This window comes from Procambarus clarkii, chromosome 70 (genome assembly GCF_040958095.1).
Source record: "Procambarus clarkii isolate CNS0578487 chromosome 70, FALCON_Pclarkii_2.0, whole genome shotgun sequence".
NCBI lineage: Eukaryota > Metazoa > Arthropoda > Malacostraca > Decapoda > Cambaridae > Procambarus > Procambarus clarkii.
The window spans coordinates 27,745,153-27,765,246 of record NC_091219.1 but is presented as its reverse complement, the minus strand read 5'-3'; the positions used below and the strand labels follow the sequence as shown (position 1 = coordinate 27,765,246).

General features: G+C 44.7%; 4 protein-coding genes across 8 annotated transcripts in view; 2 read left to right on the top strand and 2 right to left on the bottom strand.

Annotated features, from left to right (window-relative positions):
* Positions 1–477, bottom strand: part of LOC123775358 (uncharacterized) — a 49,384-nt gene extending 48,907 nt beyond the window's left edge. For 2 of the 5 annotated variants that reach the window (XM_045770496.2, XM_045770495.2), the window contains exon 1: positions 274–477. The gene's annotated coding sequence lies outside the window, so the exon portion shown is untranslated. The remainder of the gene's footprint in view (positions 1–273) is intronic. The other 3 variants (XM_045770493.2, XM_045770490.2, XM_045770494.2) reach the window with 2 other exon arrangements.
* Positions 478–3,727: 3,250 nt separating this feature from the next.
* LOC123775363 (astacin-like metalloprotease toxin 3) lies at positions 3,728–4,766 on the top strand. The gene has a single exon (XM_045770509.2). It carries the CDS (start codon positions 3,770–3,772, stop codon positions 4,727–4,729), a length of 960 nt encoding a protein of 319 aa, XP_045626465.2. The 5' UTR covers positions 3,728–3,769; the 3' UTR covers positions 4,730–4,766.
* Positions 4,767–10,789: 6,023 nt separating this feature from the next.
* On the top strand, positions 10,790–11,828 carry LOC123775364 (astacin-like metalloprotease toxin 3). The gene has a single exon (XM_045770510.2). The coding sequence runs from the start codon at positions 10,832–10,834 to the stop codon at positions 11,789–11,791; it is 960 nt and encodes a 319-aa protein (XP_045626466.2). The 5' UTR covers positions 10,790–10,831; the 3' UTR covers positions 11,792–11,828.
* Positions 11,829–15,751: 3,923 nt separating this feature from the next.
* LOC123775362 (low choriolytic enzyme) lies at positions 15,752–16,814 on the bottom strand. Its single transcript, XM_045770508.2, has one exon. The coding sequence runs from the start codon at positions 16,749–16,751 to the stop codon at positions 15,786–15,788; it is 966 nt and encodes a 321-aa protein (XP_045626464.2). The 5' UTR covers positions 16,752–16,814; the 3' UTR covers positions 15,752–15,785.
* Between the last annotated feature and the right edge of the window lie 3,280 nt (positions 16,815–20,094).

Sequence of the window (20,094 nt, the reverse complement as noted above, 5' to 3'; positions counted from 1 at the left end):
ACTATAAGCTGGAGCATGGGAAGAGAGACAGAGGGGGGGGGGAGGTAGGCCAGAGCTGGGGGAGAGAGAGAGAGAACATTTTACACCATTGTTTAGATCATTGGCTTTACCCCCGTAGCCCCAACCACCCATGAGTATAAACCCTCCCCCACCCCCACCCCCTACCTCGCCCCCCACACCCTACACCACACTCTTAAAACATATTTCCAACACACGCATCCTGGCTAAACCCGTGGCCCAAGCCATAAAGTGAGAGGAGAGGTGAAGTCTTACCTTCAGCTTCCCTCACAAGATGGTGGTGACGGCCACTGGCTACCTCGCCGGCCACTTCCTCAGCCACTCTCGGGGCCACGGCCCACTACAGTCACTTCACGCTCACAATTAGGGCAAATATCCCACTTGTTTTCATTCATAATACGGTTATATAAAAGGGATCTCCGTGTCTAGCGAGAACACTGTTATGTTTCATCTGAGTAAGATCAATGTTGACATTTCCATTCAAAGGGTTTAAATACAAATTATCTTATATTATTGTAAGTAAAATGATATAAATAATAAATAACAAATAATATGTATTCACTTATATATAAGTATTTATTTTCATTCAGTAATTAATAGAATAATGCAGTACCTGATTTGAACTTCTGACCACAGTGGTGGTGTTTGGCGGCAATAGGAAGCGAGATTCAAATTAGAAAAAAGACGCTTTAAACAAAATAATTTTGTATCGACAATTTAAATCTATGCTTTCTATCAGTGGAATACACACACAAAAGCTTCTGTGTTATAGTGGCTTGAAGCGCCTGAAGCAGCGTCTCGGCGCCATGAGATCAATAGGAGGTCGACTCCCACATCAGTGGGTCTTACGGGCTAATCATGCCCGTGCCACCTCTTTGGTGGCTTAATCTTTATCAATCATCAACAGTTGGGTCACAGAGTTCCTTAGCCCCCCTTCAGCCCGAGGAAGTATTAAAATATTTTTTAATGAATTATATTATAAAATATTAGGGGGGTACCACCACTGGTGCAATTATAGGAACCCACAGCCTCAGAGAAGGGAACACAGAGCATTCAGGGAAAAACTTGCCATTTAACTCTGAATACGTAAGAGTGTTCGCTTCTCCTACCACCCCCCTTTTTTATGGTGTACACTTTATTATGCAAGGTTATGCAGTTACATATCTGATTTTATACAAAAAATTAACATTAAGAGGACACACAAAAAAGTTCGCTTCCTAGAGGCTGTAGATTTCCTCGAACTCCTCCGACGCCGGGCATGAACCGAGGATGCAGCGAGCATTCCCCCTCTGGATCGCGACACTATAAAATATTATATATATTCATTAAATATTTTTAATAAATATTATAAATATATAAATTTTAATATTATAAAACCAAAATGTACGATTTTCACCTTTTGCTGGGCGGTGAAGGATGTCATCCTCGGGCGGAAAGGGGCTGTGGAACTCTCTACCTGTGGCCACATAGGTGAATTCAGAGACAATTCTATAACGAATGTTCCAACGATGTGTAAATAACAACGAGCCCCTAAGGCAGCTCGTTGATGGCTTCAACTTCGTTCTGGCAGCTCATGCGTCGTCGCTGGAACCATGCGTATTTGCGTTTGCCTTTCCATTGGAGAATTCCAACAACATGGAGAGTGGGGAATTGCTGCATGGGTGACAGCCTCTCCTCAATGTCGATTTACCCTGGCTTTGCGCCCTGGTTACCATAGCGTAACTCCTAATTATAGTCTCACACTGATGGATGCCTACTATAGAGGCTTTGCCAAAATATACCAATTAATTACAACCCAGCTGTACCATATTTATAATAATAATCATAATGTTTATTTAGGGAAAAGTGAATACAAACATTATGTAAATGATGTATTCACACACACGACTTTATAATGGTCCAGGACGGAGCGAAGGAGGGAGGGAATTATTAGGGGAAAGTGCCAAGAAATTACGGCTATATAGCACTTAGAAGGGTCAGGATAAGGATTTGGGATGGGACGGGGGAAAGTAATGTTGCCCAACAACTTGGATGGTCGGGGATTGAACGCCGACCTGCATGAAGCCAGACTCCATCATCTGGAGCATGGAGAAGTTTCTCCATCTTCCGATGTGTGGTTTGCTCATCATATAAAGTGAGTTACAAGCAGAATGTTACACACAGAAATCACAATAACATGATGCATCAAATGAACAAATCCACAAGGGCTGTGACAAGGATTCGAACCTGCGTCCAGGAGCATCACATAGCTCAGTCGATTAAGGCAGCATCTGGGATGCTCCCGGACACAGGTTCGAATCCTCGTCACGGCCCTTGTGGATTTATTCAAGCAGAATGTTGGATTTCTAGGTAGAGCAAGTACAAACTATGCCTAAACCCACTATACTCATAGCGTTTCGGGCATGATGTGGACAAAATAAACTTAAAAACTAAGACTTAAAACAATTTGAGATCAAAAGCAAAAATGGACTGAAGTAAAATATATATATTTTTATACAAAAAATTTATATATAAACAAGATGGGGCATCCAGTTATGATGGAGAGCCTCATGCTCCACCTCCCCGCTCTTCAGCACCTCCACCTCTCTCATCTCTCTCTCCCCTCCTCTCCTCTCATCTGCCACAGCATCCCCTCTCAAGGGGCGTAGCCATGCAGGGTCTAAAGTTAGGGGGAGCGAGCACATGAAAAAGGCGCCATGACACATACCAAATAATTTTGAACTCATTATACATTTTTATCCACACAAGTGCTGGTGCCTCCAGTCAGGGCCCACACAAGTGCTGGTGCCTCCAGTCAGTGTCCACACAAGTGTTGGTGCCTCCAGTCAGCGCCCACACAAGTGTTGGTGCCTCCAGTCAGGGCCCACACAAGTGTTGGTTCCTCCAGTCAGCGTCCACACAAGTGTTGGTGCCTCCAGTCAGCGCCCACACAAGTGTTGGTGCCTCCAGTCAGCGGCCACACAAGTGCTGGAGCCTCCAGTCAGCGGCCACACAAGTGTTGGAGCCTCCAGTCAGCGCCCACACAAGTGTTGGTGCCTCCAGTCAGCGTCCACACAAGTGCTGGAGCCTCCAGTCAGCGGCCACACAAGTGTTGGTGCCTCCAGTCAGCGTCCACACAAGTGTTGGTGCCTCCAGTCAGCGCCCACACAAGTGTTGGTGCCTCCAGTCAGCGGCCACACAAGTGCTGGAGCCTCCAGTCAGCGGCCACACAAGTGTTGGAGCCTCCAGTCAGCGCCCACACAAGTGTTGGTGCCTCCAGTCAGCGTCCACACAAGTGTTGGTGCCTCCAGTCAGCGGCCACACAAGTGCTGGTGCCTCCAGTCAGCGACCACACAAGTCTTGGAGCCTCCAGTCAGCGCCCACACAAGTGTTGGTGCCTCCAGTCAGCGCCCACACAAGTGTTGGAGCCTCCAGTCAGCGCCCACACAAGTGTTGGAGCCTCCAGTCAGCGCCCACACAAGTGTTGGAGCCTCCAGTCAGCGCCCACACAAGTGCTGGTGCCTCCAGTCAGCGCCCACACAAGTGTTGGTGCCTCCAGTCAGCGACCACACGTTACAAACTGTACGGGGAAGGTAAATGACTTAACTTAGACGAAGAGGGACAAAGTTATCTATCACGAGTCTTGATGCTGGGTTCTCGTGTTTACATCTCGGTTTTTTATTATTTTTTAGTAATAATTATTTATTTGCAGTATAATTTTAGTAAAAATATTAATTTATTTTTACAAATATATATTAAATAGTGGCTTAAGATGGTGTTGAGGAAGTTGTTGTTGGTGACTTGGGGGTGTTTGTGGGGAGCGGGTCGCGGGGACCACTTCTTCAAGGACTACTCCTTCAGGGACCGGGTGTCTCCCCACGGCCACCACGACCTCCAAGACCACACCCAGTACCAAACTCCGCTAAGTGATGATTTAGAAAGCGAGGATGTAAGGACTTTCTTCCTAAGATACCGTTGGCCGGACAAGATCGTGCCAGTAGAATTTGACGACATGTTTACTAGTGAGTACCGCCCGGTGGTGTACCAGGCGATGGACGTGTTCAACAAACTCACCTGTGTCCGCTTCCGCAATGTCTCCAGGACGAAGGAGTACCACCTTCGTGTTAGCGGCAAGGAGTATGGATGCTTCGCCCAACTGGGCTACATCGACCACGAAAGCGGGTCCAACTTACTGAACCTGGACAAAGGCTGCGACTCTATAGGCATCACCCTTCACGAGATCATCCACGCGCTGGGCATCGACCACCAGCAGAAGAGACCAGACCGCGACTATTACGTCACTATTTTGAAGGACAACATAATTGAGACGGATTTCTCACAGTTCCAGACCAAAACCGGAATGGGAGCTTATTTGTGGACGATGGGTCTCCCTTACGACTACAACAGTCTCATGCACTACCAGCTGAACGCCTTCAACTTAGATGAGAAACATACGCCCACCATACAGCTCAAAAAGCCCTTCTCTGGGATTGTAGGACATCAGGCCTGTCCTTCCCGCACAGACATAGCGATGATAAACCGTTACTACGAGTGCTGGGATCACTACCTGGGAGACGACATCCCAGACGCCGTCCCGTACGAAGAATTCCACTCCAGGTACATCAAGAAGAAACCGCATAAGACCGAAGAAGTAATCACTCACCCAGTGAAGCCCGCCTCAGAAGCACTTACAAAATGGCTTAGCTACATGAAGTCATTAAAGCCTCAGTGATCGTGTGTGGGATTTTGCTGTCTTGTATTTTTTCTTTCTAATATTATTTGTTTGTTGCCGTCACTGGCAGACATAAGAACACTGCTTTCCAAAGCAGTTGGTTTTCTGATGGAAGAAAACGTAGGTCTGTGGAGATGCGTCTAACCGCCCAACCTGCGCGCGCAACAGCCAGTGTTTATATAAGCTTTGCCCGCGGTCTGGTGGGTTCCTGTTCCCGCCACGCACGCAGCTGCTTCACTTACAAAGGTGGAGTGGAGGTGGAGATCGATTCTGAAGTAGACATGATCAACACTAGTTTAATGACAAAAGGTTTTGGTAAGGTTGGGGAGCACTTGGAGCACTAGTTGGAGCACCTCTGGGCCAAATGCCATTGCTGCAGTCCTTGACGAAAAGTTTAGAGACCTAAAGAGGATGGAAGCGAGAATAGGGGACTTGGACTCCCATGATGCCCTCTACCTTCTCACAAAGTGCCTTACCTTGCCCAAGCTAACATACTACTTAAGGTGTGCACCCACTTTTGGCAACCCACTTCTAAATCAATATGATGAGCTCCTCAGGTCAATATTCAGGAAGGCGCTCAACCTAGATTTAGATGACAGTCAGTGGGACCAAGCAACACTACCAGTGAGATTTGGGGGGATAGGCATGCGAAAGGCAACTGAGGAAGCACTTCCAGCATTCTTATCCTCATGTACAGCAGCCAACGAATTGGTAGGGCAAATCCTACCAGAGCGTATGAGTGAGACAGCGGGAACTCATGATCAAACGTTCATCGAAGCAGCCAGACAATGGGACACCATTGCACACCCTGAACCCTGACCACAAGCAAGCCCACTGGGATAGCCCCATAATGGAAAAGACTCTCACAGCAATGATTGACAACGCTGATGCTGAAAACAAAGCCCGCCTCCTAGCGGTGACAGCACCCCACGCCGGGGATTTTTTATTTGCTGTACCCAATGCAGCCCTGGGAACTCACCTCAGTCATGACGCTCTCCGCATTGGAGTTGCCCTTCGCCTTGCCGCCCCCATCCACACCGAACATAGGTGCATCCGCGGAACTGCGATGGCAGACCAATATGGTCGTCATGGTCTGGTATGTCGTAAATCACAGGGTAAGACTGCAAGGCATGAAGAAGTCAACGACATCATCAAGAGGAGCCTCGCCACAGCCCGCTGCCCGGCACAAAGAGAACCACACTTATCCAGACCTAACGACCCTTACAAGTGCCCAGATGGGGTCACCTTGCTTCCTTGGAAGGATGGCAAGCAAGTGGTGTGGGACTACACATGCGCTGCCACACTGGCCAGTACCTACCTCCACTACAGCACACGTGAAAGCGGAGGTGCTGCTTCTTTCAGGGAATCGCAGAAAATTATTAAATACAGAGGTCTGGCACACTGCTACAGCTTTGTTCCGATCGGCTCGGAGACTCTCGGTTCGTGGGGAAAATGTGCATTGAAGTTCCTGAAGGAATTGGGGGACAAATTGATCAGCGCTACAAAAGACCAGAGAGCAAAAAGTTTCTTGTTCCAGCGCCTCAGTGTTGCGATCCAGAGAGGAAATGCCTGTTGCGTCTTCGGCACTAGTCCAACTTCAGAGGAATTCGAAGAAGTGTTTAACTTGCAACAATGATCGAACCCGTCTGTGACATTTATCAATGTTTCCCATTGTCGTGTTTTTCAAGAGATCCATAACCTTTAAGCACCTTTTTGTATTATTTTTGTATCAACCCATGTATATCTTGTAGCCATCAAATACATAATAAAGCACAAAAAAAGGAAGGGGGTGGTAGGAGAAAAGCACACAGAAACTGTATTGGAGGGAATCTAAACATTCCCTCTAATGCGTTATGCGTGGTTTCCTCCGAGGCTATGGGTCCCCCTTCTTCCAGCCAGAGGTGGTACTCAAAAAAAAAAAAAAAAAAAAAAAAAAAAAAAAAAAAAATATATATATATATATATATATATATATATATATATATATATATATATATATATATATATATATATATATATATATATATATATATATACATATATATATATATATATATATATATATATATATATATATATATATATATATTGTAGCAGTCTTTCTTGTAAACATATGTTGTTGAATATGACCGAAAAGGTAAGATTAATAATTCTAACACGAATCTTCTCAATATTTCTTATGTTTTTTTTCTACCACAGACGTGGCCACACATTTACAATGCTAACCAGCATACATACATTTTCTTCTGTCCTCCATGGACAGGGTTAGAGAAGTGTTAAACATATAGTTCAAGGGTTTATTGAACACTCAACCACAGAAGGTGATTCGGTGCTTTTAAAATGCTAAACTAACCTACATACGTAAATACATAGATACACAGATTTACGTAGTATGCCCTACATAAAGTGTTAGATGTGTCTTTTACATAGCGTCATTAATGTACATTCACAAAGGTGAAATGTAATTCTGATCAGCTTCCATATATACTTTATAGCCATACATATACATACACACACACATATACATACATATATACACACACACACATGCATTCACATACATTTGTCTCATTTACTCTGACAGGGTGAGATAGCTGATAAAGAAACTAGTGTGCAATTAAGCACTTAATCACTGAAGGTGATGAAGGTGCTTTTACAAGCTCAGGTTATATAGTTACATCATATATATACATTGTATGATTGATATATTACATGGTAAATCTTGGATACAAGTCCAATATATCATCAAGTGTTCCAGTACTCATATAGTAATTACAGAGTTCAGCATACCTTAGCCCAGGAGGGCGAAAGTCAGTCAGTATGGGACATTCTACAATATAATGTTCAAGAGAGTGCATGTTTTCTCTTTCACAAAGTTGACACATTGTGTACTCGACATTTGGGTTTTGAGAAAGCTGCCAGATACGTCTATATCCCAGGCGTATTCTGGCCACTATAACATCACATTGCCGGGTTCTTGTTCTATTAGTCCCATATGTGAATGTCTCCTCACGATATCTATCATAATATTTAATGCTACAACTTTCAGGTCATTGTGAATTTGTTAGGTCGGTGAGATTTTCATTAGATATTTGTTTAAGTATTCTCTTTGTCACTGCTAATGAAACACCCATATCAATTTCTACCACTGGTTTTCTGCAGGCTGACTTAGCAAGCATATCAACAGTGTCATGCCTTGAGATGCCAACATGTGATGGTATCCAAATGAATTTAAATTCAAATCTGTTTTCCTTAGCAGCTAAAACATTCATTCGAATATCACTGACTATTTTCTGGGTGTCACTACTATGTGCGTTCAATGCCAGGAGTGCACTCTGCGAGTCACAGTATATAAGTCCACTGCCTTTGTCTTTTAAAAATTCAGTGGCAAGGTATATGCCTGCAAGTTCGGTTTGAGTTGTACTTGCCCAGTCATTGACGCGCTTCAATGCTGTATGTACGAGAGAAGATTGTTCAAATATGTTACATGCACATCCGGTACATCGTCCACCTTCTTCTACAGAACCGTCGGTATAGCACTGATACACATCGTTACCCATACTCTGAGTACTTTCATTGATGCTTTTCAGTGTTAACTGTTTTAATAATGTAGTGTGAACACTATCTTTCTTGGGCGCATTTACAAAATCAACTGATAGATCCCAGTTATATGTTTTTCTTCACTGTCGGTGGTAATAAAAATAACAATTCTCCGAAATTAATTTTTTAATTGTCTGACGCCTGAACGCGTTTCGTAATTCGTATAACATTTTCAGAGACTTAATTTATACTCAAATTCTTCGTACTTATACTCTATTGGATGAGGTGATATGGTACAAAAGTTTTGGGTGAGGTGACAAACACAAGACAGAACACGAAACAATGGGTAAAATTGGATAAGTGAACATATGAATGGAAGTAACTGCAGAGGGTCTCCATACTTCCTCTTGCTGCTTCCATATTGGTTCGGGGTCTTGAAGTAGGTAGAATATAGTTGTGCATTAATTGGCTGTTGATTGCTGGTGTTGACTTTTTGATGTGTAGTGCCTCGCTGATGTCTAGCAGGCCTGCTATCACCGTACCTATCGATGATTTCTGTGTTGTTTGTTAAGATTTCTCTGGTGATGGTCTGGTTGTGAGAAGAGATTATGTGTTCCTTGATGGCTCCCTGTTGCTTATGCATTGTTAGTCACCTAGAAAGAGACGTTGTTGTCTTGCCTATATACTGAGTTCTTTGGGGCTTACAGTCCCCAAGTGGGCATTTAAAGGCATAGACGACGTTGGTCTCCTTCAAAGCGTTCTGCTTGGTGTCTGGCGAGTTTTTCATAAGTAGATTGGCCGTTTTTTTTTTTTTATAATAAATTATCAATTATATTTTCTGATTTTTGTCTATAGGGATGACGTTCCTATCAACAATATCTTTCAGGACCCTTTCCTACGTTTTATGAGCCGTCGAAAAGAAGTTCCTGTAAAATAGTCTAATAGGGGTTACAAGTGTTGTGTTGGTTGACTCTTCAGAAGTTGCATGGCGTTTTACCTTTCTTTTTATGATGTCTTCAACGAAACCGTTAGAGAAGCCGTTGTTGACTAGGACCTGCCTTAATCTACAGAGTTCTTCATCGACTTCTTTCCATCCTGAGCTGTGGCTTAGAGCACGCTCGACGTAAGCATTGACAACACTCCTCTTGTACCTGTCTGGGCAGTCACTATTGGCATTGAGGCACATTCCTATATTTGTTTCTTTGGTGTAGACTGCAGTGTGGAAGCCTCCGCTCCTTTCCGTGACTGTTACATCCAGAAAGGGCAGCTTCCTATTGTTCTCCATCTCGTACGTGAAACTCAACACAGAATTCTGCTCAAATGCCTCCTTCAGCTGCTGCAGACATCTGGCATCAGGTACCTGTGTAAAAATGTCGTCAACATACCTGCAGTATATGGCGGGTTTCAAGCCCATGTCAACTAAAACCCTCTTTAGTTGGTTTTAGTTGACATGGTTGTTGGACACGTGTTGGAGCCTCCAGTTAGTGTCCACACAAGTGTTGGAGCCTCCAGTTAGCGTCCACACAAGTGTTGGAGCCTCCAGTTAGCGCCCACACAAGTGTTGGAGCCTCCAGTCAGCGTCCACACAAGTGTTGGTGCCTCCAGTCAGCGCCCACACAAGTGTTGGAGCCTCCAGTCAGCGGCCACACAAGTGTTGGTGCCTCTAGTCAGCGCCCACACAAGTGTTGGAGCCTCCACTCAGCGCCCACACAAGTGTTGGTGCCTCCAGTCAGCGCCCACACAAGTGTTGGTGCCTCCAGTCAGCGTCCACACAAGTGTTGGAGCCTCCAGTCAGGGCCCATACAAGTGCTGGAGCCTCCAGTCAGCGTCCACACAAATGTTGGTGCCTCCAGTCAGCGCCCACACAAGTGTTGGTGCCTCCAGTCAGGGCCCACACAAGTGTTGGTGCCTCCAGTCAGCGCCCACACAAGTGTTGGAGCCTCCAGTCAGCGCCCACACAAGTGTTGGAGCCTCCAGTCAGCGCCCACACAAGTGTTGGTGCCTCCAGTCAGCGGCCACACAAGTGCTGGTGCCTCCAGTCAGCGACCACACAAGTGTTGGAGCCTCCAGTCAGCGCCCACACAAGTGTTGGAGCCTCCAGTCAGCGCCCACACAAGTGTTGGAGCCTCCAGTCAGCGCCCACACAAGTGTTGGAGCCTCCAGTCAGCGCCCACACAAGTGTTGGTGCCTCCAGTCAGCGACCACACAAGTGTTGGAGCCTCCAGTCAGCGGCCACACAAGTGTTGGTGCCTCCAGTCAGCGCCCACACAAGTGTTGGAGCCTCCAGTCAGCGCCCACACAAGTGTTGGAGCCTCCAGTCAGCGCCCACACAAGTGTTGGTGCCTCCAGTCAGCGACCACACGTTACAAACTGTACGGGGAAGGTAAATGACTTAACTTAGACGAAGAGGGACAAAGTTATCTATCACGAGTCTTGATGCTGGGTTCTCGTGTTTACATCTCGGTTTTTTATTATTTTTTAGTAATAATTATTTATTTGCAGTATAATTTTAGTAAAAATATTGATTTATTTTTACAAATATTTATTAAATAGTGGCTTAAGATGGTGTTGAGGAAGTTGTTGTTGGTGACTTGGGGGTGTTTGTGGGGAGCGGGTCGCGGGGACCACTTCTTCAAGGACTACTCCTTCAGGGACCGGGTGTCTCCCCACGGCCACCACGACCTCCAAGACCACACCCAGTACCAAACTCCGCTAAGTGATGATTTAGAAAGCGAGTATGTAAGGACTTACTTCCTAAGTTACCGTTGGCCGGACAAGATCGTGCCAGTAGACTTTGACAACTCATTTTCTAGTGAGTTCCGCCCGTTGGTGTACCAGGCGATGGACGCGCTCAACGACCTCACCTGTGTCCGCTTCCGCAATGTCTCCAGGACGAAGGAGTACCACCTTCGTGTTAGCGCCAGGGAGGATGGATGCTTCGCCCAACTGGGCTACACCCAGGGCCTAGGCGCGTTCAACAAAATGAACCTGGACTACGGCTGCCACTCTGTAGGCATCGCCCTTCACGAGATGTTCCACGCGCTGGGCATCAGCCACCACCATCAGAGACCAGACCGCGACTATTACGTCACTATTTTGAAGGACAACATAATTGTGGGTATGTTGTCCAACTTCCTGCCCAAAACTGAAGAGGGAGCTTACTTGTGGACGATGGGTCTCCCTTACGACTACAACAGTATCATGCACTATCCGCTGCACGCCTTCAACTTAGATGAGAAACATACGCCCACCATGAAGCTCAAGAAGCCCTTCTCTGGGTTTTTAGGAAATAGGGAATGTCCTTCCCGCACAGACATAGCGATGATAAACCGTTACTACGAGTGCTGGGATCACTACCTGGGAGACGACATCCCAGACGCCGTCCCGTACGAAGAATTCCACTCCAGGTACATCAAGAAGAAACCGCATAAGACTGGAGAAGTAATCACTCACCCAGTGAAGCCCGCCTCAGAAGCACTTACAAAATGGCTTAGATTCAGGAAGTCATTAAATCCTCAGTGATCGTGTGTGGGATTTTGCTGTCTTGTATTTTTTCTTTCTTATATTATTTGTTTGTTGCCGTCACTGGCAGACATATATATTATCTTGGCGATTGAGTAAAGGCGTATGCCTTTCCATAGGAGACTTTCAGCGCCGTGGAGAGGGGGGGACCTGCTGCCTGGGTAACAGCTTCTCCCCCGAATCAACCTACCCTGGCTTTGCGCCCTAGTAAGGCCACTCCAGACCAGGCCGACACCAGAGTGCAACTCCATAGTCTCCTGAGACTGATGGATGCCTTCTATTTCCGTATGTATAAAATGTAGTGTTTGTCTAAGGTTGTAGGCCAGACGTTAGGTCTAGTCTCACCAAAACTTTCCAGGGTGGCTAGTGGTTGTTGGTGGATGACCATAAGTGGAGATCGATTCTGAAGTAGACATGATCAACACTAGTTCAAAGTTCAATGACAAAAGGTTTTGGTAAGGTTGGGGGAACGAAGACGGATTGGGATCGTAGTGAACTGTCAGGAGAAAGCGGCAAACCATCACGAGTGTGTATCACAGGTGTTAGTACGACAGTTTCTTGACGTTGGGAACGGTGGCGAGAACGCTGGTTGTGTCCCATCACCACTTTCGACAGATCACGTTGTCCCTCTTCATCTTCTTCAATAAATGTGTACATAAATACTTTATTTAAAATGATATACTTCCAGAAATCTTAGCCAAGTATCCCAAGTTTTCTTACTAATACACGCACATGACTGTAGGTAATACACGCACATGACTGTAGGTAATACACGCACATGACTGTAGGTAATACACGCACATGACTGTAGGTAATACACGCACATGACTGTAGGTAATACACGCACATGACTGTAGGTAATACACGCACATGACTGTAGGTAATACACGCACATGACTGTTAAGCTGCCGCCCAGCTGGGTGTGGAGGAGGAGGATTAGCAACTGTGTAACTGACTCGCCGCAGGTGTAAAGTGCCATGTATAGAGACTGTCGCGGGCCACTTTGTGAACCACTCGGGCTGGACGGCAGAGCGAGGGCCAAGCTTCATGCAGGTCGGCGTTCAATCCCCGACCGTCCAACTGGTTGGGCACCATTCCTTCCCACCGTCCCAACCCAAATACATATCCTGACCCCATCCAAGTGCTATATAGACGGTGTGGCTTGGCGCTTTCTCGTGATAATTATCTTACCTAGCGATATAAAATAACGGGCCAGCAGCAATGTCTGTGGACCAATGGCGGCCAGCAGCAATGTCTGTGGACCAATGGCGGCCAGCAGCAATGTCTGTGGACCAATGGCGGCCAGCAGCAATGTCCGTGGACCAATGGCGGCCAGCAGCAATGTCCGTGGACCAATGGCGGCCAGCAGCAATGTCTGTGGACCAATGGCGGCCAGCAGCAATGTCTGTGGACCAATGGCGGCCAGCAGCAATGTCCGTGGACCAATGGCGGCCAGCAGCAATGTCTGTGGACCAATGGCGACCAGCAGCAATGTCTGTGGACCAATCACCCCCATCCCAGACCTTCACCCCCATCCCTGTCCCTCACCCCCATCCCTGTCCCTCACCCCCATCCCAGTCCCTCACCCCCATCCCAGTCCCTCACCCCCATCCCAGTCCTTCACCACCTTCCATACCCTTCACCACCTTCCATACCCTTCACCACCTTCCCCATCCTTCACCACCTTCCCTACCCTTCACCACCTTCCCTACCCTTCACCACCTTCCCTACCCTTCACCACCTTCCCTACCCTTCACCACCTTCCCTACCCTTCACCACCTTCCCTACCCTTCACCACCTTCCCTACCCTTCACCACCTTCCCTATCCTTCACCACCTTCCCTATCCTTCACCACCTTCCCTACCCTTCACCACCTTCCCTACCCTTCACCACCTTCCCTACCCTTCACCACCTTCCCTACCCTTCACCACCAAAACAGAGATAAAGAGAAACAGAGGCAAGCAGAGACAGAAACAGAGAGACACACCGAGACAGAGACAGCGAGACTTATAGACAGACATAAAAGAGACCCGGACAGAAATATACAGAGAGGGACATTGACAGTGAGATGCAGATACAGAGACAGGCAGAGACAAAGAAGATGAGGCAAGGCAAAGTAGATAGATGGATGGGTAGATAGATGGATGGGTAGATAGATAAATGGAGAGGTCGATAGATATATGCATAGCTAGCTAGATAGATGAGAAAATAGATGAAAGGATAGATGATTAGATAGGTAGATGGTTAGAGAGTTGGATGGATAGATATTTTGATGGATAGACTAAACACATAGATGGATGGCTAGATATACCGACAGACAAATGTTCAGATAGGTGGATAGTTGGAAGTATAGGTGGAGAAACACATGGATGAATAAATAGATGAGTGTATAGATGAATGGATTGATAAACAGACAGATACATGGATGGGAAACAGACAGACAGAGCTGGCAATGCCGAGTACCCCATAGTACACCATTAGAAAGACTGTCTGTTTTGCTGTCTGTCTGTCTGTCTGTTCTAGGTTGGAGGCCAGACACTTGGGCCGAACGTCTCAACCCAAATGACTATAACAATTTTCGAAACCATTTTTCCCCTCATAAAAATATACACAATTATTTACTGATCTCAGGAAAATTACCAGAAATGCCCATAATTTTCCACGTACTCATATACAGCAGACGATGCTCTCACAACTTACAAGGGTGTGCAAGCCACGCCCGTTCTCAGAGTAAAGGGGTAACCATTCCTTTCTGTAGTACTTCACACTCCCCTTGAGATCCTATCTCCGCCGGCCAGCCGAATATTACACAACTCTATTTTTATATGAGACAGACAAAGACTGAGACAGAAAGGCAGAGATGCAGAGTCAATGACAGAAGCAAACATACAGGCAAAGACATTGAAAGAGACAAAGACACAGACAGAGACAGTAGATAAATGGATTGACAGTTGGATAGATAGAAAGATGGATATATAAATGGATGGATATATATATTGCTAGACCGATGGATAGGTGGATAGATGGATTGATGAACGGATATATAAATATATATATAGATGGATAGGCAAGACAACAACTTCTCTTTCTAGATGATTAACTATGCACAAACAACAGGGCTCCATCAAGGAACATATAATCTCTTCTCACAACCAGACCATCACCAGAGAAATCGTAACAAGCAACACAGAAATCATCGATAAATACAGCGATAGCAGGAAACTCGACATCAGCGAGGCACTACACATCAAAAAGTCAACACCAGCAATCAACAGCCAATTAATGCACAACTATATTCTACCCACTTCAAGACCCCGAACCAATAAGGAAACAGGAAGAGGAAGTATGGGCCAATAGGCCTTCTGCAGTTACTTCCATTCTTATGTTCTCATACCCATTGTTTCGTGTTCTGTCTTCTGTTTGTCACCTCACCCAAAACTTTTTTCTGCCATATCACCTCACCCAAAAGGAGTATAAGTATGAATGTATTTTGCGTGTAAACTAAGTCTTTGAAAATGTAATAAGGAATTACGAAACGCGTGCAGGCGTCAGACCAGGAATAAAAAGAATGATTTTTGGAGAGTTACTTTATCAAATACCCTCGACAGTGAAGAAGAAGAACGTAGGAAATATTGAGAGGATTCGTGTTAGAATTATTAATCTTACCCTTTCAGTCATATTCAACAACATATGTTTACAAGAAAGACTGCTATCAAAATATACTAATAGATGGATGGATAGATTTGTGGGTGGACAGACATGTGGATAGATAGATGGACGGGTAAAATGATGGTCAGATGGAAGAGAGACAGATGGGAGACAGACAGTCCCGGACAACGCCGGATACCCTTGCTAGTGAACTATATATATTTCTCAGTTAAGGACCGTATAGCTTTGCCTGTAAGTCTAAGCTAACGCAAGTTTTCAGTCAGCAAACACTGTTACATCAAACAGCAATACAAAGAAAAAAACAAGACAGCTACATCTCGCACGATCATCGATTCTCTAACGACTTCATCTTCAGAAGCCAATTCTTGAAATTATTTGAGAAAGGTTTCGGTTCGTCTACCTTGCCTTTGTAGGTGCCTGTTAGTACGGTGTGGAACTCTTCGTACGGGACGGCGTCGAGGATGTCGTCTCCCAGGTAGTGATCCCAGCACTCGTAGTAACGGTTTATCATCGCTATGTCTGAGCGGGATGGACCCTCAACCTGTCCTAACCACCCATTGAAGGGCACCTTGGGCTTCATGGTGGGCAGGTGTGCCCTATCATAGCCGAAGGCGTCCTCCGGGTACTGCATGACGCTATTGAAGTCGTAGGGCAAACCCATCGTCCACAGGTAATCGCCCTTTCGCTTATTTATAGCGAAGTTATCTTTATAATCATTTGCAAAAATATTTTCCCTTAGAACGAGGATATTATCGTCGCGGTCAAATCTCACATGCTGGTGGCGGAAGCCCATGGCGTGCATGAGTTCGTGAACGGGGTAGCCCAAAGCAACGAAGCATCCAGCGCCCAGATGCACCTCCTGGAACCCGTCCTTCGGGCCAAAGTAGCCCTGGACGGCACCACAATCATCGCTGAACATGACCCGAATATGGTACGTCTCCATGTTGGTGGCATTGATGACGCGGACACAAGTGAGGTCGTTGAAGAGGTCCATCGCCTGGTACACCAGCGACTTGTACTTTTCAGCATAAAAATGGCTGAATGCCAACGGTATGATCTTGTCCGGCCATCGATATCTTAGGATTCGAGCCCTATCACGATCACTGAGCGGAGATAGGTATTGGCCGTGGGAGGCTTGGGGAGCCACCTGGTCCATGTAGGAGGCGTCCCCGCTGTCGTGGGTGACCTGGGGAGCCACCTGGTCCCTGTAGGAGGCGTCCCCGCGCCCCGCGCCCCACAAACACGCCCAAACTGTCACCCAAGTCACCACCAACAACTTCTTCAACTCCATCTTAGGTCACTATTGAATAACTAATTATGTTACAAATATATATAATAAATATCTTTCTTATAATCAGAATGCAAATAAATATTAGAGCTAAAATGTAGAAAAGTGAGCTGTAAACACGAGTCTCGGGGTCAACGGTGTCAATCGACATAATGTCCCGTTTTTGTTGGTGGGTCCACTGGTAGGTTAGGATAGGGCACTTTAGTACGACAGTTTCTTGACGTTGGGAACGGTGGCGAGAACGCTGGTTGTGTCCCATCACCACTCGACAGATCACGTTGTCCCTCTTCATCTTGTTCATGAAATATGTATATAAATACTTTATTTAAAATGATATACTTCCAGAAATCTTAGCCAAGTATCCCAAGTTTGCTTACTAATACACGCACATGACTGTAGGTAATACACGCACATGTCTGTAGGTAATACGCATACATGACTGTAGGTAATACATACACATTACTGTAAGTAATACATGCACCTGACTGTAGGTACATATTACGTATACTGCATCAGAAGTACTGGTACTCACAGGATGAATAGGTTTGAATTTGCATATAATGGGAATTATTACATAATGAGTAAATATATAGTGGCTGATATATATGGATGATGTATTAGTGTGTGTGTGTAGGGTATAATGTATTATACAGTATAGTGTATGAGAGAGAAGGGCTTGCATTTGGCGGACAGGTATTAGTCAAGTACATTTCCGGTCTCAGGGAGGAGCTAGGCGAGCGCAGAGCAACGTTGTGGGTCCGTCAAGTATCATCATTATTATTCAGGAAATCTTTCATTTTAGTCATTTAAGACTGCTTACATTTTAAGTTCTTATACCAGAATATATGAAACATTACGTTAGTGTGATATGTGTCTGATTGAGAATGATTAATTGAGTCTGTAGTGTGTGTAATTTGAGGATGTATCTGCCGTGTGGTAATTCTGTGGAAGCCGCCATGTAGGGAGCCTAGCCCTAGTGTGTTTAATTCGTCTGGTACTCTTTATTAGTTATTATACATTTATAAGGCCATCTGAGTTTATATTATTGTTTGTGATCAAGAAGCCCATACTGAAATACTTTGTCAGTATATATATATATATATATATATATATATATATATATATATATATATATATATATATATATATATATATATTATTAAATATGACCGAAAAAGTAAGATTAATAATTCTAACACGAATTTTCTCAATCTTTCGTACATTACGCTTCACTGTTGGAGGTAAATCAAAAATCACTTCTCCAAAATTCATTTTTATTTCTAGTCTGACGCGACACGGGCGCGTTTCGTAAAACTTATTACATTTTCAAAGATTTCACAAATACACAACTGATTAGAACTTGCGTTTCTCTGATTTTATATCTACATTTGAGTGAGGTGGGAAGGGTGATGTGGCATTAACACAAGACAGAACAATAGGGGATATTAATAGGGTATTAAAAGTATCAACACAAGACAGAACAGAAACAATGGGTATTGAATAGAAGTGTTTGTAGAAAGCCTATTGGTCCATATTTCTTGATGCTTCTATATTGGAGCGGAGTCTTGAGGTGGGTAGAATATAGTTGTGCAATAATTGGCTGTTGATTGCTGGTGTTGACTTCTTGATGTGTAGTGCCTCGCAAACGTCAAGCCGCCTGCTATCGCTGTATCTATCGATGATTTCTGTGTTGTTTACTAGGATTTCTCTGGCGATGGTTTGGTTATGGGAAGAGATTATATGTTCCTTAATGGAGCCCTGTTGCAACAGGGCTCCATTAAGGAACATATAATCTCTTCCCATAACCAAACCATCGCCAGAGAAATCCTAGTAAACAACACAGAAATCATCGATAGATACAGCGATAGCAGGCGGCTTGACGTTTGCGAGGCACTACACATCAAGAAGTCAACACCAGCAATCAACAGCCAATTATTGCACAACTATATTCTACCCACCTCAAGACTCCGCTCCAATATAGAAGCATCAAGAAATATGGACCAATAGGCTTTCTACAAACACTTCTATTCAATACCCATTGTTTCTGTTCTGTCTTGTGTTGATACTTTTAATACCCTATTAATATCCCCTATTGTTCTGTCTTGTGTTAATGCCACATCACCCTTCCCACCTCACTCAAATGTAGATATAAAATCAGAGAAACGCAAGTTCTAATCAGTTGTGTATTTGTGAAGTCTTTGAAAATGTAATAAGTTTTACGAAACGCGCCCGTGTCGCGTCAGACTAGAAATAAAAATGAATTTTGGAGAAGTGATTTTTTATTTACCTCCAACAGTGAAGCGTAATGTACGAAAGATTGAGAAAATTCGTGTTAGAATTATTAATCTTACTTTTTCGGTCATATTTAATAATATATGTCTACAGGAAAGACTGCTACCAAAATATACTAATATATATATATATATATATATATATATATATATATATATATATATATATATATATATATATATATATATATATATATGTGTGTGTGTGTGTGTGTTGTTAAATATGACCGAAAAGGTAAGATTAATAATTCTAACACGAATTTTCTCAATATTTCTTATGTGTCTTTTCACTGTCGATGGTAATTGAAAAATCAATTCTCCAAAATTCATTTTTATTTCTAGTCTGACGCCTGAACGCGTTTCGTAATAACTTATTACATTTTCAAAGACTTTAGTTTACCCACACAACTGTAACCTGTAAACACGCAAAATACATCCATTCTTATACTCGCATTTGGGTGAGGTGATATGGTACAAAAGTTTTGGGTGAGGTGATTGACATTACCCCAACACACTATCACCCCAACACACTATCGCACTACACACTATCACCCCAACACTAGTGTGCAGGGGTGATAGTGTGTTGGGATGATGTACGGTTTCGAGGTGAAGTGTGTCCAGCAGGCCTTAACACAGAAGAGAACCAGACCCCTACACCCCTGCAGCCATCTCCACCATGGTACATCTGTACAAAGGCTGCTCCTTAGTACCCCCGTCTGTGTCTGCCACCCTTCAGTGCGTTGCTGCCCGTCGACGGATCTTCTTGCATCATAAATACATTCCCCCAGTTTGAGAGTATTGAATAACTTCAGTATCTTACAGGTTTAGATTAGGACTTTCTTAGAAAGGGTGGTGAAGGGTAGGGAAGGTGGTGAAGGGTAGGGAAGGTGAAGGGTAGGGTAGGTTGTGAAGGGTAGGGAAGGTGGTGAAGGGTAGGGAAGGTGAAGGGTAGGGTAGGTTGTGAAGGGTAGGGAAGGTGAAGGGTAGGGTAGGTTGTGAAGGGTAGGGAAGGTGGTGAAGGGTAGGGAAGGTGGTGAAGGATAGGGAAGGTGGTG